At 42.3% G+C, this 27164-nt stretch overlaps 1 protein-coding gene across 3 annotated transcripts in view; it reads left to right on the top strand.

Moving 5' to 3' along the window:
- The window catches only part of C11H16orf71 (chromosome 11 C16orf71 homolog), a 282532-nt gene that overhangs the window by 43486 nt on the left and 211882 nt on the right, over positions 1-27164 (top strand). For all 3 annotated transcript variants that reach the window (XM_033963852.1, XM_033963851.1, XM_033963853.1), the window contains 3 exons: positions 10234-10596; positions 13833-13992; positions 20893-21087. In XM_033963852.1, the coding sequence (XP_033819743.1) occupies positions 10234-10596; positions 13833-13992; positions 20893-21087 (718 nt within the window). The remainder of the gene's footprint in view (positions 1-10233; positions 10597-13832; positions 13993-20892; positions 21088-27164) is intronic.

The raw sequence follows: 27164 nt of genomic DNA, 5'->3' as shown, positions 1-27164 counted from the left end.
TAACCTCGATTCTTTTTCTAATTGATACACTTTTATTTCAATCGGTTCTTTTTTTTTTTTAATTTTTATTAAAGATAGCAACTTCTCCAACATTTTCCAGTTTCCTTGCATTATCTAAAATAATCTCCTTAATTTCATGAAGCTCTTTTAAAATTTCACCGTTGTCTTTACTGTCTTTCGGCAAAGGAGACTTCGAAGGGGTTGCTGGCTCCGGTTTGGCTCTTTTTATACTCCCTGCAGTTGTAAATGCTGAATCAGCCTTTGCCTGCTTCCCCGAAGCCATCTTGGACTAATATCACACTTTCACAAATAAAAATAAAATTTTCCATAACTTGTTTAACTTTAAGATGTCTGTCAGTGTGGAGCTCGTTTATCACCCGACCATTTGCATGCGCTACTAAGCCATGCCCCACAAATGTTGTTAACAAATCGCTCTCGCACAGGTGCTTTCCTGTGGAATGTAAATGTTCAACTGTTAACCCAGTTGTGAAGAAAAAGGGATTCGATTTAGATCAGATGTCCAGTTATTGGCCTATTTCTGTGGTTCCTTTCTTCGGAATGAACAGAGTATTATCCTAACCTCTGCCCTTAGATGCCCGGGAATAATGATAATTGTACAAGTATTTCCAATCAAATATTGTTTATTAAAATTTAACAGAATAATCTTGTTTCAAAAGGCATTTGTACAATGGAGACACATTAAAGTCAGACGTGTACAATGTACCTTTTCTGAATTAATTGGTCTCAAAGAAACTGTTCTGCTACGTTCACTTATGTACTCTTGCAATGACCAATATTACATCACTCCAATATACCAATGATCAGCCAGCAGAGGCTGCACTTATGTATTTGAACAAAGAAATTCCTTTTAGCGCTTATAGATACCAGGCTTAAAGAAAAGTTTTACAAATTATATATTTGTTCACAGCAATTTCTAAATATGCATAAAACATTATAATATACCCAAAGAAAACTCCCCTGCCCCAGTATCTGTAAGAATTTTAATCAAAACAGTTCTCTGTATCTTAAACATAAAAGAATTTCTAGGATGTAAAATTCAGATGTTCCCTGATCTTTCAAGAGAAACACAAAAAACGCCGATGTGAGTTTCTTCTTTTAAGACCAGGGGTCATCTCATTAGAAGCTACGTTTTACTTAAGGTACTCCTGTAAATGTATAATTTGCTACCATTCTATTAAGTATGTTTTCTTCGAGCCTTAGCAAGTAACTGCATTCTTGGCTTTATCTCATTTGGATGAAGATAAATCTTGAGCTTTATAGAACAAAATTGCAACTCCAGTTCCAGCAGTCTAGTCTATAGCACATCTTATGTTGTATAGAATTATACTTTTCCTTTTGATTCGCCTATATGGATCTATATGGAGGACTTCAGCTAATTTGGCCATTTTGTTATATTCTTTGTTTTTTCTTTTTAAAGTGTGGGTGTTTCACTTTTTGATATTGTAAAAATTATTGGTTAAATACGCTTTCTGTACAAGTTGTACTTGGTAAAAAGTTTTGAAAATCAATCAATCAATAAAAAACAAACAAACAGTTTTCTGTGTCTTCAGAACTCATGCTTTGGTGAAAACTGAGTTTCAAGTTACAACAGAGAAAACCCATACGACCCCCTTTAATGAGAATTTCTATACCTCCTATACTGGGCTTTAATGAGCCCTTCCTTCACATCTAGAAAGGCAAGCAGGCCTCTTCGACTGTCACAGACTTAAGAGAGTTTCTATGGTAACCTAGCTGAAAGGTCAAATAGGTCAAACTTCAGATGTTACCTCTCAGGATCTCTTAAAGTTTTTTAAATCTTATAAATGTACAAGGTTTTAAATTAAGCACAAATCATTCATTACACATATTCTCACACACATACTCTGGGATCCCAAACATGCCACACCGTATTTCATTCATATTTCAGTACCCAGCAATGGAATGTGAGATCAGGTATTCTCTGAGCTAGCTAGCTCAGGAACATCTGTCATCAATTAAACCATGAGGATTTTAGGCGTGAACCTGAAATATTTTAGACAAAGAAAGAAAGATAGAGGAACATAAGAATTGCCGCTGTTGGGTCAGACCAGTGGTCCATCGTGCTCAGCAGTCCGCTCACGCTTCTACAATATATACATATATCCAGTTTTCTCTTATTATCTTGCTTAATCCAGCAAATTACATAAAGAAAATATTATTATACTTATCCTTACTATTAATTCCTATTGTTTTTCTGGCCTTGGCTGTAATCCATATTCAATTTTTATATCTTTTTGTACCTAACTTTTCATAGACTCTTAATTGGGCATAGGCGTTATCTTCCACAAATGCATTACTAACTAGATTTACCCAGAATCATATGAAAAGTAGGTGTCTTGCATGTACCCTGCACACTATCCATTCTGAAAAGGATTAGGTCCCAATTCCTGCCCCATACTTTCTCTGCCATTTGGAAGTCAGGTGCACCTGGGGACATATTGTAGAGGCAAGAAATGATCTCCAAAACATGTCCAAATTTTATTTTCAGCTTCATATTTCTTTTATATTATTCTACATGAATCAGTGTTGTCAGCATGTAATGTAATGTAATGTAATGTGTCAGCATGTGACGTAAACATAAACCATATATGGACACAGGTCACATGAAACTTTAAAGACATCAGCATTTTTTCTGTCTGGAGACTGGAGTCCAAAAGGTCAGAAAAAGCCTTGACCAGCAAAGCCTCTTAACTAAATCTGTTTGCAAATACGGCTTATAAAAACAATTGAAGTCACTCACAACAAGTTAAGAACATATCTCCCTGGACAATCAGCCTGCTTTTAAACATCAGCAGCAGTGGGAGATCAATTGCTTTTACACCTAAGCAGCAACGGGACCAACCCACCAAAAACCCACAGTCCCGGTCCTGCAAAAATATGAGCTCCACCCTCCCTGCAGTTCGCTAGGAAAATCAACTGCTTTTACACCTAAGCAGCAGCAGGACCGATCCAGCCAGGCATGTGAGCTCCTCCCTCTGCAGTCCATTGGAGAGATCAATCTACCTGCTTTTAAATATCAGCAACAGTGGGAAATCAACTGCTTTTACACCTCAGCAGCAGCGGAACTATCCGCAACTACCAAGAGCACACAGACCCGATCCAGCCAAGAGTGTGAGCTCCACCTCCCCCTGCAGTCCACTAGGAAGATCAACTGTTTTTTACACCTAAGCAGCAACAGGACCAGCCACCACTACCGAGAGCCCTTTGCCCTGATCCAGCCAAACAAGTAAGCTCTTCCCCCAGCATTCCGTTGGAAAAATCAATATGCTTGCTTTTAAATATTATCAGAAGTAGATCAACTGCTTTTACACCTAAGCAGCCTATAATAGGAGCCCTTGCCCCGATCCAACCAGGCATGTGAGCTCCTCCCCCTATATCCCGTTTAAGAGATCAATCTACCTGCTTTAAATATCAGCAGCAGTAGAAAAACAACTGCTTTTACATACAAGCAGCAGCGAGACCTACCGCAACCACCAAGAGCCCACAGACCCGATCCGGCCAGGAGTGTGAACTCCTCCCCCTGCAGTCCATTGGAGAGATCAATCTGCCTGCTTTTAAATATCAGCAGCAGTGGAGATCAACTGCTTTTACACCTAAGCAGCAACGAGACCAGCCACAACCACCGAGAGCACACAGACCCGATCCTACCAAGAGTGTGAACTCTTCCCCCCATGCAATCCGCTAAGAAGATCGACTGTCGGCTCCGGGCGGCTTTCCCGCAGAGGAGAGAATCCTGCATTCACCGTGGGCCTCATCTGGGGCAGCCTCCTTGGAGCGGCTGGGGCACGGGCAGTGTGTCTGGGAGGGAATGCATGGATGGGAGAACATCGCAGGGGAGGAGACATAGGCATCCTGGGACTGTCTGCCAAGTCTCTTCCCTGAAGAAGCCCTTTCTGGAAACGTCAATCGCTCCTCCTAAACTTACTTGCTCCACTTCATCACTGACGCTGAAACCGTGGATTGAAGACAAAGTTTTATTTTATTTTTCTTTCCAGCTTATGATTTATCTTTAATCTTATCTATTGTTTTGCCTTTTGTCTTTGTTTTGTTCTATTTCTATCATTTAAATTTCTCTAGAATTCTACTGTTCAACGGCTCCCCCTTCTGTTTCTATTCCTTTCTCTCCTCTCTTCTACCTTCCAAAGTATTTAGATCAATGCTGTCTTGTTAAAATGTTTATTTTATTTTTATTTTTCCTCTAACTCTACTTTTCACTTCTCTATTACCCTCCAGGTACTTTAGTTAGATTGTGAGCCTTCGGGACAGTAAGGGAATTTTTCAAGTACCTTTCTTATTTCTAATCTTAATGTATATTTTCTGTAAACCGCTTAGAACCTAACGGATGTAGCGGTATATAACAAATAAATTACATTACATTACATTACATATCTTTTCAAACATAAATGTCCTTGTACTATCTTCAAAGAAGGAAAGACAAACAGGGTCTGGCTTTCTTACAGCTTCAAAACATTCTATGGAAAATTACCAAGGTTCATGATACGTGTCCCTTCACATTCCAGTACAGCATGCCACAGCACCCCCTGTCTGTTAGTACCACTCCTCAGGGAAGGTACTGGAGAAATTAGTTTTGGAATGATTAGAAGAATATGCCCATTTGGTGAGATGTTTGGACCTTTTTCAGTTTGACTTTAGAAAGGCTCATAGTGTTGACTTATTGTTGATTTCAGTTGTGGAAACCTTAAGAGAAGGAATGGATCAACATGAATCATTTTGTGTTATTTCTTTGCATTCAGTACTGTTAATTTGGAGCTTTTACTTCTAAAACTATCGAAACTTGGAACCTGTGGTGATGTGTTTTCTTGGTTCTCTTCTTATCTTTTGGGGCGATCCTTTAGTGTTTGAAAGAGCCATCTGGTTTCTGATAGAAAAATTGTCAGGAAAGGTATTCCCTAGGGATCAGCTCTATCGGTTTTGCTGTTCAACATCTATATGGCTACAGTGGGTAAAAGATTTTGATCCCTGGGTGTTGATTACCAGATATATGCGGATGATATTTTGGGGGTTTTCCCTATGAAGGGAAATTTCCAGGAATCTAAGCAGTCTTTGAATAGTTATGTGACTGAGGTCTGTAACTGGATGAATGATCATGGCCTGCAATTGAATGTGGGGAAAACTGAGATCATGATTGCGAGTAATGATTGTGAAGAGAAATTGTCTGATATGTTTCGGGTCATGGGAACTCAATTGATGGTGAGAAGTGAGATGACCATGTTAGCTTAGACTCTGCCCTCTCAATGGGGAAGCAGATTCTTAAGGTGATTCAGTGCGGTTATGCTCTTTTGCACATTCTGTATAGATTGAAATTGATGCTCTCACCATATAATTTTCGATCTGTAGTCCAGGCTTTGGTTTTGTCCCATTTGGATTACGGTAACATGTTGTATTTTGGTTTTACCAAAATGAAGTGTAAATCTTTGCAGCTATAAATGAATTCTGCAGCAAGATTGATAACAGGTATCCCAAAGACAGATCATATCACTTCAATTTTGAAATCTTTGCATTGGCTTCCTGTCCAGCATAGAATTTATTACAAAGTGCTTTCGACTGTTCATCAAGTGATATATTCGTCTGCACTGGTATGTTTCTTAAATTTCAGGGAAATCTACCAACCACCCCGTGTATTGAGATCTGAAGGTGGGATGTGGCTGATTAATGTCAAGGAAAATAGAATTCATTATGCAAAAATGAAGAATTCCAAGTTTTCCATAGTTGGTGTAAAACTTTGGAACTCACTTTCTGGGGTTTTGAGATTGTGTGAAGATTGTATGTGGTTTAAGAAACAGCTGAAAACACAATTATTTGTAGATGTCTTTATGTGATGCTTAAAGGGAGGTCATCATCACATCTGAGGTTATGTTGCTTTAATATTATGTATTTTAAGCGGTTTATAAATTTTTTAAATAAATAAATCCCACATTCAGTGGAGGCAACCTAAATAACAGACTGGTGCAGAACTTGGTTAGGAAACATGGCTCTAGATCAGGGGTGGGCAACTCTGGTCCTTGAGAGTCAGATTTTTAGGATTTCCCCAGTGAATATGCATTGAAAGCAGTGCATGCAAATAGATCTCATGCATATTCATTGAGGAAATCCTGAAAACCCGGCAGGATTCCGGCTCTTGAGGACTGGAGTTGCCCACTCCTGCTTTAGATGGAGATCAGGTTTTCAATTTCCCTTGTAGCTTGCTTGCATATTTTCTATCAGCTTTTGTCACGCAAAGTGTTGCTCTTCGGCATAAGTGCCCAGTAAGGGAGCCAGTTAAATTTCTTAGCACTAACGGCACAAGCGACTGTAGGGACGACTGCCGGAAAATAGAAGCTGCCAACACCAGTTAACTTAGAGGTGAGTGAGAATAGCCACCTAACACTATCTGGAAATCATTCCAGAACATTACTATCAAAACTAAACAACCAATCACTTAGGTGGCTCAACCTACAAACAACATACTGACCAGCCTAAATACCGAGGCCCTCTAAAGTACCAGCTAATCCCATAACAACCACTATCTACCACTCACACAATGGATACAAGCACACCCAAACTCATCCTTGCTCTACTACTGCTATCCCTCTTCACAGACAAATGGAAAATAGCAGGATACCACACACAGCCAATCTCAATCATAACAGTACCACACAAATCCTTTCTACAAACCAGGAAACTCCAAACCCCTAGAACCTTGATCCTCTGTTCATCACCCAACCAAGTAAGCATACCCACAATCTGGGGAAAAAGACATACAACAAAAGCCAAGACAAACTCACAAAGACCTCAGACATCACAAAAAATACTATCAAATATAGCTCCTACCCCTATCCCTCTCATAAAAATCACATCAATAGCATGTTCATACTTAAATATACGATCGGTAAGTCCAAAAACAGAACTAATCAAAGACTGGCTGATCAAAGATGATCTAGGATGCCTCTTCCTTACTGAAACCTGGCTCACATCTGACACAGACCCTCACATTATTGAAATTTGTCCTAACGGATACAAAATTGAATTAGTATGCCGAGCTAATAGAAGAGGAGGAGGGCTAGCAATCATAGTAAAAAACAACTTCAACATCAAAGTCCTAGCCAAGCATTCCACCCCTCATCTAGACCTTCTAGCCTGCCAACTTTCTGACACCACCCTTACAGGTAATCTAAACTGCCTTCTATGCTACATCACCCCAGGAAAATGGAACACCACTAAACAAGAACTAGAAGAGTTCATCCTCCAGAACTCTCTTTCCTCTACAAATAACCTGATCCTTGGTGATTTAAACCTCCACCTAGAAGACCACACCTCCAAACAAGTAGTAGATATTCTATCTTACCTCAATACCCTATCGTACCAGATCCTCAATCCTGAACCAACACACGAAAAAGGTCATTAACTCGATATTGCAGCATACTCATCCCCAAATCTCAACACACAAACTATCCAAATCACCAACGGTGCCTGGCAACCCACCCTATGGTCAGACCACTACAAATACAACTTCACCGTCAACTGGGAGCATAACAAAAATAAACCCACTCCTCCCAAAACAAGCTTTATGATCAGACAGAAAATCGACCCCAACACATTCTGGAGCACAGTGGACCCAGCAATAGATTCCAGCAACCCTAGAGAATTCATAAACACCTGGCGATCTCTCAGCGAATCGACCTTGAACAAACTAGCACCACTAAAAGCAAAAAATAAAATATGTAGACAATCAGACAAATGGTTTGACACTGAACTCCTACAACAAAAAAGGAAATGCAGACAACTAGAAAGGGCATGGAAAAAACAGAAACAAGATAACACCAAAACAGAATGGAAAACCCAAATCAAGCTATACAAAATCAAACTGAAGGAAAAACGAAAAGACTATTACTCCAACCTCATAGGCACCGACAAACCAGACACAAAAAAACTTTTCAACCTAGTAAGAAATCTTACCGACACCAAACAATGTCTAGCCACCCAGGGAAACCTAACACCTACAGCCTCTCAATTAGCAGATCACTTCAAAAATAAAATCATCACAATCAGAACAACATTCAATAACTCACAAAACAGCATAGACGAGATTCTAATAAAACCTACAACAGATGAAGCCATATCAGCAGACAGGTCCTGGACCAACTTCCCTACAACCCAGTGGTCTGAACTGGACAGGCTCTACAAAAAATATTGCAAATCCTCATGTGATCTGAACAGCTGCCCACCATACCTACTAGCAACAGCTTCCACCAATTTCAAAGCTAGTTACACGCTGTGGCTGCAAACCACACTCAGGGAAGGCCAGTTCCCACTAGACCTTGGTGAAATCATAATTACGCCTATACTGAAAGACCCCAAAGGCCTAATAAATAACCCATCAAATTACAGACCAATCGCTTCTATCCCAACATACGTCAAAATAATAGAAGGGCTAGTAGCACAACAACTTTCCATGTACCTAGAAGCCCACAACATCCTACATCCATCCCAATCCGGATTCAGAACCAACCACAGTACAGAAACTCTTCTGGTATCTTTACTAGACATAGCTCGAAGACACCTCAGCCAAGGAAACAGACTGCTAATCATCCAATTTGATCTCTCAGCTGCTTTCGATCTAGTGGACCACTCCATACTTCTCCAGACACTAGACGCAATAGGAATCTCAGGAAAAGTTCACAACTGGTTCCAAGGCTTCCTTAAAACAAGAACATATAGAGTCAAGTCAAAAGACACTCTATCTGAACCATGGTCCAACCCATGCGGAGTGCCACAAGGTTCTCCCCTCTCTCCCACACTTTTCAACCTATTCATAGCTTCCCTAGGCACCACCCTGGATGCCCTAAACATTACTTCTTTCAGCTATGCGGACGACATAACCATCATCCTTCCATTCGACATCCATAACCCAATCTCCATAGGATGCCTGAAAACCACATTGGAAACAGTAGAAAAATGGATGACAAATCATAAGCTGAAGCTGAACCCAGACAAAACTAAACTCCTACTACTAGAGAAGGACAAAAAACCATCACTAACAGAACTGGAAGTAAACTCAATCAAGTACCCAATACAGAGCTCCCTCAAAATCCTAGGTATACATTTAGACAGATGCTGCACAATGCAAACACAAATCCATAAAATCACCCAAAAAGCATTCCTCACAATGCGAAATCTAAGAAAAATCAGAAAATTCTTTAATAAAGACCAATTCAGGATCATTGTCCAATCCCTTGTGCTAAGTATCGTAGACTACTGCAACAGCCTCTACTTACCTTGCCCTACCAACACAATAAAAAAACTACAGACCATCCAGAACACAGCCCTCAGACTCATATATTCACTCAACAAACACGACCACATTACCAATGCATACTTAGAATCTCACTGGCTACCAATAAAAGCACGAACACAATTCAAACTCTACTGTCTCCTTTTCAAAGTAACCCACGGCACGGCACCCAGCTACCTAAACAACCGTTTTCACTACTACCTCTCACCCAGAAGAAGGAGAACACAGAACCTTTTCACCTACCCACCTCTCAACGGTACTCGTCGTAAGAAACTTTACGACAACCTTCTGGGGACATAGGCAGCTAAAATTGACTCTGACATCTCAAAACTACTGACCAAAACAACAGACATAAAAGAGTTCCGTAAAGAAATAAAAACACTACTGTTCAAAAAATATCTCCCATCACTCTAACCACCATCCAATGAGTTCCCAATCAACGCGTTTGGAAACACCCACCTATAGTATCTCTTTGTCTGTGATCTAGAATTACTGTAACTCTTTTACACCCCACCTGACTTAACTTGTTTCAGTTGATATGTATTATCTTCTGTGATATGTATTATCTTCTGTGATATGTATTATCTACGGTGATATATATTATCTTCTGTGATATGTATTATCTTCTGTGATATGTATTATCTTCCGTGAAATTGCAGTATCATAATTCTTTACGGTTCCTATAACTTACTCTTATCCTGTAATGTAATTCTACTGGAAATGCCCAGATATCTTCTATATTGTAATCCGCCTAGAACCGCAAGGCACAGGCGGAATAGAAATCCCTAATGTAATGTAATAAGAGGGAAAATGACAGACCAGCTATATAGGACCTTATATGTCAGCATTTGACAATGCAGGTGATAATCTCTTCCTGGTGTTATTTTCTCCATCACTAATAGGGATGTCACTGGAAAAAGCCTGCTGCTGCAGCAGCTCCGCAAAGCCCGGCAAGAAGCCTCAGCAGCTAGTATCCCTTTAGAAGCAGAAGTCTATGAAGAAGAAATGAGCCAAAACCCAGAACATCTGAAAGCAAGTAGTGTGATTAGGATCCAAAAAAAGCACTATCTGAAAACAAGAGCAGAGGTCAACAATATTGCACTGAAAGAATCAAGGAACTCTGAAGCCATTTTACTAGCAACAGGCCTTGAAAGACCAGTATCTCACTTGTCCAAACAACCAGAAAAAAAACTTGGCTCAACAGGCTCCATGCAGAAAATGGAGTCTGCCTACATCTCTCTCAGTAAAGTGCTAGAATCTTTAAGGTATATGAATGTCTATGCAGTCATCCTAATAACAATGCATGTGATACACTGCTGACTCCTTACTACTCAAATTTAATATTTTAAACTGTGCTTGTAGTAATTGTCTTAGGAAATTAATTTTCAATTGTTGTGCCAAATTTCTGTCCCTGAAAAAGATTTTCCATACCCACAAAAGAAAATATACTAGCAGATGTTGCACAGTATCCAAATGTGATTAATATTTTGAAGTTCAGTATCATTTTTGACTTGGAGGGCAGTTTTCAAACCAGAGGCAAGGAAATAATACCCATAGACATTTGCATAATTTTGTAAATACAAATGTACATATTGTTCCCTGCCCTGGGAATGCTTCCATACAAGTTAAAATAAGCATGTTATTCTACAAGGTGCACACTTTTATGTGCAAACAGGGTGGGCAGTTTTATATAGACCTTTCACCCTGGTCAGTAACCATTTATATGGATAAATGGCTTTTAAAAGTTGCAACTTGAGAGTGTAAAACAGCAATTTATAGGCCCAATTAGATGCTTATAAAATTGCTCTGGTATATATTTGTTTTGAAAGAGACACTAAGCAAGCATAAAATACATACATAAGCACTGAATGTTACCAGCAGCTTTGTGTACAGAGTTACGGTACTCTTGTTTCAGAGCAGGTTCAACTTTGTATAGCAGCTTTTTGCTGGGCTATTTTATAATTTAAAGAGGATGGCACTATCCTTAGACAAGCAGGCAGCATATTCTCACATGTGGGTGATGTCATCTACAGAGTAGAGAGCTGCACGGGAACGGGGATGACGGGAATCCCGCGGGGATCCTGCGGGACCCTCGGGTTAACAAAAAAAAAAAAAGAAAACATTCGACCAAATTTTTATTTTTACAAGGATATTAAACAGTAAGAGCTCCTTTTACTAAGCTGCGCTAGTGTTTTTAGCATGCGCTAACCCTGTGCTACGCGGAAAATACGCCAGCTCTATGGAGGCGTTAGCATATAGCGTGCGCTAAAACCACTAGCGCAGCTTAGTAAAAAGAGCCCTAAGTCTCTGAGGAGATTTCATATTTACTGACATATTGCTTGTGTAATATGCTTCCCCTTCCTGTTTTCTACTGATTTTCACATTTTAAAATTTATTACAATTCTTTCTCAGCCTTCATGTGATTAAAAAAAAAATATATATATATATATATGTATCTATAATAAAAATATTTTTTATCAGGAGGTTATTTTCTCCACAATAAGCCACTATGTTGTTCTAATTTTATACTTCATAGCATTGGCTTTTCTTTCCTTCTAGGATAATTCCTCCTTTTAATCCTCTAAGTCTATTCTTTTCATGAGAATCATGCTTTTGTTATTTATGAAATTCCTTTCCTTTTTCATTTGTATGTACTCTGGCTTATGACTGGTTTCAACTGCTCATTTGATCTGCTGTTCTTTATGGGTACATTTGCCAGTAGTCCTTTCTTATTTGATTCTTGAATCTTTTTGTCATCTCCATTGCCTATATTTAGATTCACCTGCCTCTAGGAGGTTGTTTATTATTTTCTCAACCTCCGTGGTTATAGGTTTTCTCGGAATCCTTCTTTTACCTCTGATAGAGCACGGACTTCCTCTATTCATTTTTTCCGTTATGTTCCTTCCCTTGCCTCCACGCTCTCGTATCAGACATTGGGTCTAGGTTTTTGCGAGGCAACTCAAATTTTTCTGAGTTCTTGGAACCCAACTCTCCCTCTATCCCTCTACTAAAGCTAGGGAGCCCCACATGTGAGAATATGCTTCCTGCTTGTCTAAGGATAAACCACAATTACTTACCGTAACAGATGTTATCCTGGGACAGCAGGCAGATATTATCACAACTTCCCCTAGTTGGCTTCTTCACTTGGGCATAGAACTGACAATCTCACTAGCTGACATCAGGTGGGAAGGCACTCGCGCATACGCGGTGCGGGCAGTCTAAAAGCTTGCTAAAGCTTAAAGTAATACTACACTTTTCACTGTCCATACTGGTGCTCCGTGGATGTCACCCACATGTGAGAATATCTGCCTGCTGTCCCAGGATGACATCTGTTACGGTAAGTAACTGCTTTAGAGGTGCTGCTCTGCATCTATATGCAGCTATACCAGAAGGAATTTACATGAAATGGTGGCTCAGTCAACCTAAGTCATTAAGAAGTTTTCAATATTTCATAAAAGACTGTCTTAAGCGATATCTTTGATCGGGTAGTGATGAAAGATTTCATTGCCTCCGGGACTGACAGTAAAATTACTATAGGCCCAATATTCAAAATTATTTAACTGTGCAGGAGAAACTCCTGCCTGGTTAAATAGTGTTCAGCAAGAGTGGAGGGGATATTCAGTGGCACTTAGGCAGCACAGCTGAATATCCTCTCTGACTACTGCAGCACTTTCTAGACAGTGCTGAGGTGATCTGGGGCAGAGTCTGGGTGAAGTTGGGAGCTTTGCAAGCACTGTTGATATTCTGTTCTGGTTCTTGCAAAGTTAGGATTGCTGTTTAAACAGTTCTTTTTGCCTGGTTAGCTATGTGGATACGGCATGGAATATCGGCTGTACCTGCTAAATCTTGGGTACTACTGCTGACCTGAATATTCAGTGGATATGACCCAACAGCAAATAGTCAAGTTTAAATTAGCTGGTGGCAGTCAGCGTTCATAAAAATGTTCATATCATTAGCTCAATACTGACTCACACTTTTTTATTTGAACGCCATTCTTCTGTTTTTATTATAAGTATTTCTTTATGCATTTCTAGAAAGTCTGCTTTGTAGACCTCATATGGAATTGGGATAATATAAATTATTTCATGAATTTACCTATACTGCATTCTTATTAATATTTAAAATACATAAAGATAGCCCACAAAACTGATTGTAGTGATGTATTTTATAATTTTATAAAGGGAATAAAACTTCTACAGTCTCAAATGGGACAAAGAAATATTGATCACATACCTGTCCTGAATACTAAAACACCATAAAAAATAAATATAATCGAAAGGAGAGACTGTCATAAGATTCATCTATATTATAACATGCCTACAGTTCTACTATATGGTGTCATTGTGCTTACTGTCATTCTTTTATTTTTTAACCCCTGAAATCAGGACCATGAAATAAAGCTCTGATCTAATGTCAGGATTAGCTGTGATTCTTGGAGACTCATATTCTTATAAGGAAAACTTGCATCCACTGTTCTCAGTTTAATGTCTCTGTTTTATAGGACTGAAGATAAACCAGAAGTGTTAATGCATAAAGAGAATCAGATGAAAGACAAACAGAGACGTCAGAGGCTGCAGGCACAGCTGGAGAGGCTGAAACCACGACACTCCGTGTCTGGAAAACAGCCCATGGCAGAAAAAACTCCAGTGCTCTTTCACGTGGTTAGTAAAAGAGAGCATCAATACTTGAATTATCAAAGTGTGCAGCCATAATTAAAATACATAGCTTCATGGAGGAGAATGTGGCACAGTTGTTAGAGCTACAGCTTCAGTATCCTAATGTGGGTTCAAACCCTGCACTGCTCCCTGTGACTCTGGGCAAGTCACTTATCCTCCAATGCCCCAGGTACATTAGATAGATTGTGAGCCCACCTGGACAGCTAGGGAAAATGCTTTGAGTGTGGTTGTATAACTACAAAAAAGGCGATATTGTGACAGGAATCCTGCTAGCCCTACCAGAAACAGGGAGGAAGATCCTGCAAGCCCCATTAGAAACCCTGTCAGCAAATTTGGGAAACATCCTGAAGTGTGTAGAAATCCTGTGCACAACTTTAGGCAGGAGTCTGCCCCTCTAAGAATGCCTAGAGCACAGGCTGACACTAAGAATGCAGGGCCCTTTAAGAGCTTGCCTTTCCCTGCTAGGAGGGGGGGGGCATGGCTAGATGCCAAGGCTTCCATTTCCTGAGCTTTCCTCGTTAGACAGAAGGAGGGAGACAGCTGGAACAGGCAGCGGAACGTAGGCTTAGAAGGAAGCCAGTCCTTCCAGCTGAACAGGAGCCAGCACAAGGCAGTTCCCCCGCGGACCCTGCTGACCGGGAGATGGAGGAGCTTGCTGAAAGCCACACTAAGCCACTCTCGGAAGCCCAGCCAGAGGATTATTCCATGGAGAGTCAAGAGGACTATGCTTTGCCTGACTTTAGTGAACAACAGATGGACTGTGAGTAGGCTGTTAAACCAAGCAGTTATTTTTTCCTTTTTCATTGGAGTTTGCATTTTGGAGTTTTTTTGTTTTTGGGGTTTTTTGGTTTTTTTTTTCATACCTGCCTGAGTGTTTGTGCTGGGGACATTGTGGGGTGTGTCCAACCACCCTAAGGAACTGTAAAGCAGTAGCTGCATTTTTTGTTTTGTTTTATTTTTGGAGCAGCTTGTGTACTGCTGTAAGTTGTGCTTTGGGGGTGAGGAATTAAAACCAGAGCCTGTCTTTTGGGAGGGCAGCAACACCTGTAGTGTACGGGCCTATCTCCTCCCAGCCTGTTGGGGATTCGGCTCTACCCAACAGAGCTTCAGCCAGAGCCAGAAAGTGTGTTTTTCAAAAGGAAAATGTTTGTTTGAATGGACTCATTTTGATAGGCCAGCTAGTGTGGCCAGAAGAAAAGTTTTGGATTTTTATTTTTGAAAGTTGGACTTTATTCAGAGCAGTGGTGGTGCTGAGTTTGAACTTAAGAATAATCCTTGGAGCTAAAGGGTGAACAATTTGCTTATAAGCTCCAGTGTGAGAAGCTGTGAAAACTTTATTTTTCCCTTTGAGAAATAAGTGAAGGATGTAAGAGTCCTTAGAAGCTCGTGCCATACTTATCATCCTGTTTGAGTTTTTGTTTTTGTCATTACTACTCTCCTGTGCAGCAAAAAGAAGTCAATTGTGGGAACCTATGCAAAAACTTGGAGATATTATCAATTGTGATGCGTCCAGAAGCATGAGGATCCATCTGTACCTTTGGTACCTCTGATACTGGAGTTCCTTCATGACAGACTGAAAAAGGGACTGGCTATCGGCTTCCTGAGGGTTCAGATCTCTCTCTTATCTGTGCCCTAATCCTTGTGAGATGTCCAGTTTCTAAGGGGCGCTTTGAGGCTTTGACCCCTGCTGTGGCTACCCCAGTGACGTACCTAGCATATGTGACACCCGGGGCCCATCATTTTTTGACCCCCCCCCATCTGTATGAAAAACATGATTTTTAGTAACAATCCACACGTCACACATGAATACCTAAGAATAGGCAGCATATTACATACTGCAGTGAGCAGTACATCAATAAACCCATTGTAAAACTAAACAAGCCAGATTAGTACAGATCAATCCTACACAGTCAATCCTAACAGAAAACCATGTCTTTTTGAACACACAGAACACAGAAAACACCTTCGCCTAATATGTAATCTCAAACTAACCCCTCCCCCTTTTACAAAACTGTAGTATGGTTTTTAGCCACGGTGGTAGCAGCTCAGATGCCAACGCTAAAAAATGCTCTACAGTTTTGTAAATGGAGAGATAGAATAAAAATACGTAGACAAAGGTTAAACTGAAGCACCAAGAAGCTGGACTCTGCATACAATGCAACATCACAGAAACAGCGATGCTTCTCGCCTAAAGCAAAAATAAATAAATAAATAAATAGAATTTTTTTCTACCTTATCTTCTTTGGTTTCTGCTTTCCTCATCTTTTTGTCACTCTCTTCCTTTCATCCACTGTCTACCCTCTCTTTGCCCCTTCTATATGGCATCTTCTCTCTTTCTATTCCCGTTCTAGAAAATTTATGCATCCCCCTTCCATTTCTCCTTTCACCCCCATTAGCCTGGCATCCATCTTCTTCCCTTCTCTCCTCCAATGGTCTGGCATCTCTCCTCTCCTCTTTTTCCCTTTCCTCTCCCACACCCACATGGTCTGGCATTTCACTCTCTCCTCTCCCCCCACTTCCATCAGCATCTGCCCCCTTTCTCTCCCTCCAACCAAATTCCTTGCAGTATCCTTCCCCCTTATTTCTCTTTCCCCGCAATTACATCAGCATCTGCCCCTTTCTCTCCCTCCAACACGCTTCCATACCACCCTGACCCCCTTTCTCACCCTTCACCATGATTCCATACCACCCTGACCCCTTCTCACCCTTCACCATGATTCCATACCACCCTGACTCCCTTTCTCACCCTCCACACCCTTCCATACCACCCTGACCCCCTTTCTCACCTTTCACCATGTTTCCATACCACCCTGACCCTCTTTCTCACCCTTCATCATGATTCCATACCACCCTGACTCCATTTCTCACCCTCCACCCCCTTCCATACCACTCTGACCCCCTTTTTCACCCTTCACCATGTTTCCATAACACCCTGACTCTCTTTCTCACCCTTCACCATGATTCTATACCACCCTGACCACCCTTTCTCACCCTCCACACCCTTCCATAACACCCTGACCTCCTTTCTCTCCCTTCACCACTCTACTATGCTCCTTTCTTTTTCCATCCCAAATCAGCAAGGTCCCGCGATGACTGCTTCTGCTCCGGATGGAAGAGGTAAGTGACTTCGGAGGGGGCTGGGCTGACAGACGCAGGGAGTTGCGGCAAGATCCCACGATGACTGCGGCTGCCGGTCCACACCTCCCCCCCCCCCGATGTCACTTACCTCTTCCGGAACAGAGGCGGTAGACGGCGCAGTCATTGCGGGACCTTCGTTCACTTCAGTGCGGTTGCCGACTCTGCTCTGTTATAAGTACGGCAGCTGTGCTGAGGTGCCGTTTGGAGCAGTGCGTGAGGTTCCGGATCCGGCCGACTGTGCACCCCCTTGGAGCGTTCACCCGGGGCGGACCGCTCCCCCCTTAGTACGCCAGTGGGCTACCCTGTCTGACTCGGAATCTCAATGTTGTGCTCTGGTCTCTGGTTCGTCCACCTTTTGAGCCTTTGGAGCAAGTGTCCATAATGGATCTCACTATCAAGACGGTCTTCCTGGTGGCCATTACTTCTGACCGCAGGGTTTATAAGCTTCAGGTTTTATCCTGCCAGGATCCTTTTCTTAGGATCACAGATTCTAGCATGTTTTTGCACACTGTTTTCCTTTTTCCTGAAAGTGGTCTCTAGCTTTCACGTTAACCAGGAGGTTCAACTTCCTACCTTTATTCCTTCAGGTTTGAGGGAGCAGGACGGGTGTTGCAGTCACTGGATGTGTGTAGTATTTTGTTGTGGTACTTTGGAGGTCACAAACAAGTTTTGGGTCTTCAACCATCTGTTTGTGCTGGTTAGTCCTGCCTGTAAGGGCAGACTGGCCTAAAAGGCCTCTTTCAAGATGGATTTGTATGGCTATTTCATCTGCTTATATCGTGTTCGGAAAGAAGCTCCCTGTTTCTGTCAGGGCTCACTCTATTAGAGTCGTTGGCAATCTTACTAGCGGAGATTTGCAGGGCTGATATGTGGTCCTCCTTGCATACTTTTACCAAGTTTTACAGGGTTGATGTGGCGGCCAAGCATGATGTTGCTTTTGGCTCCTCCATTTTGGCAGTAGGCTCATCAGTCCTACCCTGACTCTACAGGACTGCTCTGTTATGTCCCAGTTGTCCAGGAATAGAACGAGATTGTACAAGAATGAAAGATTAGTTTCTTATCTTTGCTAATCTTATTTTTTGTAAATCCATGCTCTATTCCTGGAACTCACCCTGGAAATTGCTGATTTGCCAATTCTCAGACTTAATAAGTACTGGTAAGCTGTACTTCTGGTTTCCTGAGCACCCTTACTAAGAGTACCATTTGAAAATGCTTCGCACTTTGCCTTAGGGATACCTAGTTGCAGCACCCCCTTCCATTAGTGCAGGCTGTCTCCTTATAGCACAGTTTATTTCAGGTTTATACTGTTTAATAATCTCTTTCAATTGTTATGATATTTCATGTTATGAGCAGATTAGACTGATTTGTTGGGGAGTTTCCCCATACCCCTCACTTTTGTCTACGTTCTCTACAGGTAACTGTCTGCTTTTATATAAATTGGATTCCTGAGGGCAGTCCTGAGGTAAGAGGGGAGGGCCTAAAAAATTATGTAAGTGAGGCTTCCTTCAAGCAGTCTTGTGAGTGTGGATGCATAACCCACTTGTCCAGGAAAAGAATATAGATTTACAAGAAAGATTAGCAAAGGTAAGAATCTAATCTTTCATTGCCCCAAGTACAAAATAAGTACAGTACAGTGCTACCTCGGTTTACGAGTGCACCGGTTTGCGAGTGTTTTGCAAGATGAGCAAAACATTTGCAAAATCGGCGCCTCGGAAACGTGAACTCGCAGGCCTTGAGCATGCGCAAATGCTCAAGGCCCAGCAGAAGAGGAGGACGATCTTCGAGCACCGGCACCAAGCACAGGACATGATAAACGAGCATTTTGGATTACGAACATGCTCCTGGAACGTATTATGCTCGTAATCCAAGGTACCACTGTACTTGTATATAATATGTAAACTGCTTTGATTGTAGCTACAGAAAGTCGATATATCAATTCCCTTTCCTTCCCCCTCTGACTTTTCTCACTATGGAACTTAAGAAAAGCTCATATCGATAATCACCATTACTAGTGACATGAGGAAAATTTTCAAAGTCGGCTTCACATGTAAAATGGCAATTTGTAAACGTAATTTGCTGTTAGTATTGTTTATTGAACTATGCAAAAATGTTTCACATCACATGTAGTAAACATGCAGCTAAGTTTATGCTTACAAGATTTTATGGAAAATCAATGCTAATGAACTGTTGTGATATAAATTCATGCAAAACAGTATTAACAATGTTCACAGTGCAAAAATAATACTAGCAAAAATACTGTGTTATGAGGTGTAGTTTAATTTTTTACAACGTTGTCCATATGCATGTAATATTTTTTACTGGGCATATTTATTACATTTGCATATGAATTGCAATAGAAAACTAGCATGTGAAAAATGACAATTTATATTTAAAATTCAGCATCTCTATAGTGATAACCTTGCCAGAGGTGTCATAGATTGATTGGGTATAGAAGGAGTCAATTATCACATCTGTGTAATTGAGAAAGATGTTGAGGGCAAGTCTTGAAGGATTTAAGAGGTTAAAAGCATAAAAGGGGAATGAATGTGGAAAGTAACAAAAATGTATGCATATCTTTTTAAAGAAAACTTTTGTGTGTGCTGCCAGACCTGCCACATTATTTCATCTGAGGAGGATAGCCCACCACACTGCTGTTGTCATCCTAAATAATATCCCGTTTATCCTGAATGTGCTGTATAAAGAGAGTGTTTCATGGAACAAACCCAAAGTACAGTGGAACCTTGGTTTACGAGCATAATTCGTTCCAGAAGCATGCTCGTAAACCAAATTGCTCGTATATCAAAGCAAGTTTCCGCATAGGAAGTAAGGGAAACTGCTTTGATTGGTTCCACCTCCTCCCCCCCCACGAGGCTACCAGCGCTGCTCTATTCTACCCCCCTTGAGGAATCCGACGCTGTTCCAAACCCCTCCCCGCGATCCAGCTTCCCTCCCCCCCTGCGAACCGGCATCCCCCCCCCGCTCGCGTTGCCCCCCCTCCACCGAGATCCTACTTTCCCCCCTCCCGAGCAGTCAATGACACCCTTTACCCGACTTGGCACCAGTGCCCGAAGATCCTCCCTCTTCTGGCGCGGCTGGGCGGTGCGTCGGAGATCCTCCTTCTTCTGGTCTGGTCTGGGCTGGACTGGCTTTGAGCATTTGTGATTGCTCAAAGCCTTCTGGTCTCGCTCTCTCCGAGATTGAGAGCTAGACCAGAAGGCTTTGAGCATGCGCAAATGCTTAAAGCCAGTCCAGCCCATCCCAGACCAGAAGAAGGAGGATCTCCAATGCACCGCCCAGCCCAGGCCGCGCCAGAAGAGGGAGGATCTTCGGGCACCGGCACTGGTGCCAAGTCGGGTAAAGGGTGTCATTGACTGCTCGGGAGGGGGGGAAGTAGGATCGCGGTGGAGGGGGACAATGCGAGGGGGGGGGGGCGCTCGTACAGCGAGGCAAGCTCGGTTTACGAGGCACCAAGTTTGCGAATGTTTTGCTCGTCTTGCAAAACACTCACAAACTGGTGCACTCGTAAACCGAGGTACCACTGTCTTGAAAATCTGTGTAGCAATGTGAATACTGATTCATTTGACACACATTGTACAGTTCTCTTTTTATTTATTTAGATTTTTATCCCGTCCTCCCAGTAGCTCAGAACGGTCTACAAGCAAACATTCACAGTGGAGTACATTTAATATGATGTTTTTCTCTGACTTCAAAGCTTATATTTATGTATATATCTCCTCCTTTTAACAGGAAGCTTCTTATTCATCCATTATCAATACGTTGCCTGTTGCAGAGAGTATAGAAAGTGAGATGCTTCTTATGACAGTTTTGCTGTCTAGCTGTGGCCAGGTATCCAACTGTGGGCAGCACAACAGCCACACCCCAGATGCTTTACTGTCAGCAGCTAATGTGTATCATGTCCTGGTGACCTGGCTTCTTTCTCTGGTGAGTTCAGGCTGCACATGTTTTATGATACCCTACAGCTCAAATCTTCTTATGTATGTTTGAATAAATTAGACAAGTCAATACTAAATCACTGGGACCCTGTATTTAAGATCCTTTCACCTTTTCTGTTTTGTTGATTGATTCCACATTGTCCTTCAATGACCACCTCCAATCCTTGGTAAAAAAAATGCTTTTTCAGCCTTCACATGCTGAGGAAAGTTAGATCCTGCTTCCATCAAAAACATTTTACCCTCCTTGTCCAATCCATCATCCTCTCCAGATTGGACTATTGCAACTCTATCTACTTAAGCCTAACTAAGAAAAACCTCCACAGACTCCAACGGATTCAGAATGCCGCGGCCAAGCTCATCTTCGCAAAAAATAAATTTGACCATGTCTCCCCTCTCCTGGCCAAGCTCCACTGGCTTCCGATAATCGCCAGGGTCCACTATAAATGCGCCTGTTTAACTTTCAAAATCCTATATGGTATCCTCCCTCCCTTTATCCCTCTTTCTTGGAATTCCTCAAACCCTAATACCACCAGATCCTCCCACAAATTAAAACTATCCTTTCCCTCGCTAAAAGGCATTTCCCACACAGGAAAGCTAGGGACCTCCCTCCACTTCAAAATCACTGAGCTCTGGAACAACCTTACCTCCCCTCTTCGGAACTTGAGCTCTCTCCAAGTTTTCCGCAAACATCTGAAAACTTGGCTTTTCTCAAAAAATGTAAGTCTCCCTCCAACTTAGGAATCGAGGAAACTCTTATATCTTGGCATCCCAAGTCCTCTAAATTTTCTTCACACTTCTACCTCTAACCCTCTGTTATAGTTCCTTCCTATTTCTCCTACTGTAAACCGCGTCGAGCTCTACGAACGTGGAGATGATGCGGTATACAAACCTAAGGATTAGATTAGATTAGATTATTTTCTACTGGGTTCCATCCAGTAATTTTTTCAACAACAAATTTGATTAAATGTTATATTTCAAACCATAACGTGTCAGCAAAGTCTTTTAAGATATTTCCAGTGCAATAGGTGAGACATTCCAGACAGATGGCTAATATCCCTATAGCCACGTGCATCTGCAGAAGGAATTCACTCTGGATTTTGCCTCTTGTCTCCGATGTATTTCACTGGGCTCCTTAGCTCCACCTGCAATTCTTTCCTTCTGCATGCGTGCCTATAGGAGTGTTTGTTTTGCTCTCCCCATTTTATTATTTTATTTGGTGTATTTTTTCATCCCTTTTTTGGGGATTCTGGTGCTTGGAGCGTTTTTTCATCTCTGCCTGCTTTGAGAACACACAGCTGACAGGCCGATTCCACTAGGTACCTGTTAGCCAGCCTGCATAGTTTTTTCTTGAGTTCAGGGCCATCCCTGAAGTGGTCTCATCTACTGTTAAGCAGGATTCGAGTACTGTCTGTTGAGCACCCTTAGGAGACTCGGTGGTGTCTCACAGAATGCCGACTGCATCTTCTTGCCTCCAGCCGTCCCAGTGTACATCTGTTAGTCCGCAGGGGTGGAGGTAAAGTCATGCATAGAGTCTGATTGGCAGCCTAAAGATCAGCTTTGCAAAAGCATTTCCAGCATTGAGACAGTGAATTTTTATCCAGCTACTGTGAGAGATCTGAGGCAGACTACATTATAGATCTTCAGACAGGTCACAGTGAGTACAGGCTGTCAACCTGTGAGGTGAATCAGGGGGAGGTTGGAAAAGTGGGGTTTTAAGGGTTTCTGAATATTCCCTTGTGTTCCCCTTCCTGAAAAATCCTGAAATTGTCATTTTTTGTGTTTGGGAAGTGTGAAAAATATAATGATTTTGGCACGAATTTCTTGACAGTGGCCATCCTTGGATTTTTAACAATTTTTTTCTAAAGCTGCCCGCTTCTCCAAACTGAAACCTTTGCCTAGAAACTTGTTGGGATGGAGTTTATGGGCTATCTTGGCCAGAATTGTGCAAATTTAGCGCTTTTAGAGCATCCTTGTGCAATATGGCAAAGTCGAGGAAGGCGGCAGCATCCAGTTTAGCCTCTCCCCTGCTGAAGTAGGTGACCAAATGCTTAGCCCAGCGGGGCAGCCTTCTTTACTTTCAGGGCTCGGCATGGCTGTTAGCTCCATCCGCTTGGCTGCAGACCCTCCCCCAAAGCCTAATAAATGCAAATTTATGTCATCTAAGGGTGGCTCTATGCCTCAGGAGCTGGACATTTTTTTTCAGACTTTATGAAATTTTTGTGGTCTGAGTTTCAGAACAGGTGTTCTCCCCCAAGCAGTCCCAATCCGCTTCCGCAGTGTCTCTTAGTGGTGTTGTTTCTGTGGATATGTCCTCGCTTCAGCCTGCTGATGCTTTGGTGCTGTCTGACCTTGATCTGGGGGATTCTGATGCAGATGTTTCGCTTGCTGACCCCTTGTTTGCAGGTACAACAGTTCCCGGGGTGGGAGATCAGGGACTGTGTGCTGGAGCTGGGGATTCTTCTGGGGATGATCCCACAGTTCTACGCTTATTTAAGTCTGCGGCTTTGTTGGATCTTATTTCTGAATATTTGCAGGAGTTGAATTTGGTCAGTCAGCTGCCTCCATCCACTTCTTCATCCTGGCTTTGTGGCATGCGCTCGCAGTCTGCTACCTTTCCCTGGTACCCTGATATGAGCATTCTGGTCTCGGAACAGTTTGACTCTCTGGAGGGTACTCTTAAAATTGCTAGAGCTATGTCTCGCATGTATTTTCTGGCACAGGAGTATTAGCAGCTTTTGGGTCAGCCCAGGATGGATTCTTTGGTTGCGCAGGTGACTAACCGCACCTCTCTATCCAGTGAAGGTGGTGTGGTGCTAAAAGATATGCAGGACTGCCGTGTGGATGTGATCCTCTGGAAACTCTTTGACGCAGCTGCTTTAGGCATCAAAGCTGCTTTGGTGACATTTTTTGTTGCATACACCCGTCTCTCTCGACTGCGCACACTGGAGAGTGAGGCAGTGGATCCTCCTCCTCAGTTTCTTTTGGCTGACACAGATTATATGGTTGCGAGTTTTGGCAAAGGTGTCAACATACTCCATCTGTCTAGAATGTCTCATCTATTGCACTGGAAAAAGACATTATATACTTACCCTGGTAAACTCTTATCCAGTAGATAGGTGAGATGTTCTAGACTCCCGCCCAGTCCTTCCTGCACCTGCCTACTGTTTCAGTTGGTTTATGTTTCTCCGAGCTGATTCTTGGATGCCTGTCAGCCTTGGGGGCTGGGAAGAATTTGTATATATATTTCCATTTTATATGGGAGTAGTTTCTAAGCTGTTTTGAAGCCTTTGTTGGTGGTTAACTGTTTGATTTAATGCTTGGATACTAACTGTTGGTGGAGCTAAGGAGCCCAGTGAAGTACAGCAGAGGCAAGAGGAAAAATCTGGAGTGGATTTCTTCTGCAGTTGCACGCAATTATAGGGATATTATCCATCTGTCTAGAGCAGGGATCTCAAAGTCCCTCCTTGAGGGCCGCAATCCAGTCGGGTTTTCAGAATTTCTCCAATGAATATCTCATGCATATTCATTGGGGGAATCCTGAAAACCCGACTGGATTGCAACCCTCAAGGAGGGACTTTGGGACCCCTGGTCTAGAGTATCTCACCTATCTACTGTAAAGGAGCTTACCAGGGTAAGTACATAAGTAAGTAAGTCAGGATATGATCCACAGGGCAACGGAGTGAGTCTCGATCCTGCCCAGCTGGAAAACCATTTCCATTTCAACTGATATGACTTCCTGGAAGATGATTTTCTAGCTGCAAGAAGTATGGTTTTTACTGCTGATGAGACTGGAACATCCACGAGGATTGCCCGCTCAATCTCCATGCTGTGAGATGTAGGCTGTGAAGATTGGGATGGAGTAGTTGCGTGTCCTGTTGGAACAAAAGAGATGGATGATCCCCTAATGGAATTGGGTGTACATCCAGTAGGTCCAGAAGGATGGGATACCAGATCTGTCTCTGATAGTCTTTTGGAAAACCTTAGAGATGCGAAGAATCGGTGGAAATGCGTACAACAGATTGGAAGTCCATAGACTTGAGAAAGCATCCCTGGTGACTGCATGAGGAGCTTGTCATAGGGAGCAATACTGGGCACACTGAGCATTGTTTGCAGTAGCAAAGAGATCCATCACGGGAGTGTCCCATTGGTGAAAAATGGACTGTAGTACCTCCCTGTTTAAGGTCCACTTGTGAGGGTCGAGCTTTCAACTGAGGGAGTCTGCAATGACATTCATTTTCCCTGGAATGTATATTGCTTGTATCTCTGTAGAGAAGGAGAGAGCAAAAGTCCATAGACGATGAGCCTCTCTGCAAAGGAGTAAGGATCCTGAATCCCCTTGTTTGTTCAGATAGAACATTGCTACCTGGTTGTCTGTTTGAATTAGCAGTCGTGTGTTGTGCACATATCTGCTGAACGCTCTAAGGGCATAATAAATTGCCGGAAGTTCTAGTAGGTTGATGTGGAAGTGAAGTTCTTTTTCTGACCAGACATCTTGAGTCTGAAGGTGGTTGAGATGCGCTCCCCATCCCTTGTTGGAGGCATCTGTAGTCATGGTGAGACGAGGAGGTGGAGGTTGGAATGGGTATCCCTGTTTGAGGACTGGAGATTGAATCCACCAGGATTGGGATTCTTTTACCTTGTTTGAAAGTGGAATCAAGGTGTTCAGAGACTGGGAATGTTGATTCCAGTTGAGTTTGAGAAGCTATTGCAGAGGGCGCATGTGTAGTCTGGCATGCGACACTAGAGGAAGAGACGCTGCCATATGACCCAAAAGTTGCAATATGTCTCGTGCTGAAAGAGCGGAAGCATGTTGCATTTGATGTGCCAGAGTGATGATTGCTTGATGACGTTCTTCTGGCAGATAAGCTCGTGCAGTGACAATGTCGAGTCGTGTGCCTTTATACTTGAGGCAACGCACAGGTTGTAGGTGTGATTTCTCAAAATTGATAAGAAAACCCAGCGCTTGGAGAGAATGCACTGTGTTTTGAATAGTCAGCAAGAGCTGCTCCTTGGAATGAGCTACTAGGAGTCAGTAGTCGAGATAAGGAAACACCATGTGATGTCTTTTCCAGAGGTTGGCTGCTACCACTGCTAGACATTTTGTGAATATGTGTGGTGCTGATGATAGGCCGAAAAGCAAAACTTTGTACTGGTAGTGTTGGTTGAGACACATGAATCTGGAATTTCCAGTGGGCAGGATGAATCAGGATATGTGTATATGCATCTTTGAGATCCAGGGTGGCTAACCAATTGTTTTGGCTGATCAGAGGAAGGATTGTTGACAGAGAGACCATGCAAAACTTTTTTGATATGAGAAAAAGGTTCAATGGACGAAGGTCGAGGATAGGTCGGAGACCTTGCATCTTCTTGGGAATGAGAAAAAATTTGGAATAGAACCCTTGTAACTGTTTGTGTTGAGGTACTTCCTCTATTGCGTTCTGTAGCATTGACGTGACCTCTCTGGTCAGCTGCGGAATGTGATATGAGATGTTAGACAGTGGAAGGTGTAACCCACACTGTGGACCGAGTGGGATTCCACAGCGCTCCAAGAGGTTACCTGGACGAATTACACCAGCGTGTGACCCGAAATGGAGTCACCCTGCAGGATTGGATTAACACTAAGCAGGAACCAAAAATCACAGTCTCACAAATGAGGTTTGTAGGAAAATAATTCAGCTTTACTCCTTCTTCCTAAAGGTAAGCAGTTCATAACTACAGCTGCCAAAATGTCAGTAGGGCAAACATCAGCAAAGCAAAAAGGCAAGAAAGTAAAACAGCACAAAATAAAGTCCCAAAATAGCAGCTGAGTTTTCAGCTCTCCTCAGAGCCAACACAAGCCTGCTCCCAAGCAGCTTGCTCAGTTTGCCAACATTCAGTTCAGTGTACTAGTTTCAGCAATTTATAGTGCTTGCAAAATAAAATAAATAAAGCCTCTGGCAGCTCTATACTACTGCCAGGCAAGGAGAGTGTCACAGGTTTTGCAAAGAAAAGCCTCAGGAATGGCTTCCAAAACTCCCACCCAGGGTGAACACAAAACCTCTCCCCAAAATGACACTCCTAGCTTTA

Source organism: Geotrypetes seraphini, chromosome 11, assembly GCF_902459505.1.
Source record: "Geotrypetes seraphini chromosome 11, aGeoSer1.1, whole genome shotgun sequence".
Taxonomy (NCBI): Eukaryota; Metazoa; Chordata; class Amphibia; order Gymnophiona; family Dermophiidae; genus Geotrypetes; species Geotrypetes seraphini.
The sequence above is the reverse complement of the archived record's forward strand: the minus strand, read 5'-3'. Positions and strand labels throughout refer to the sequence as shown.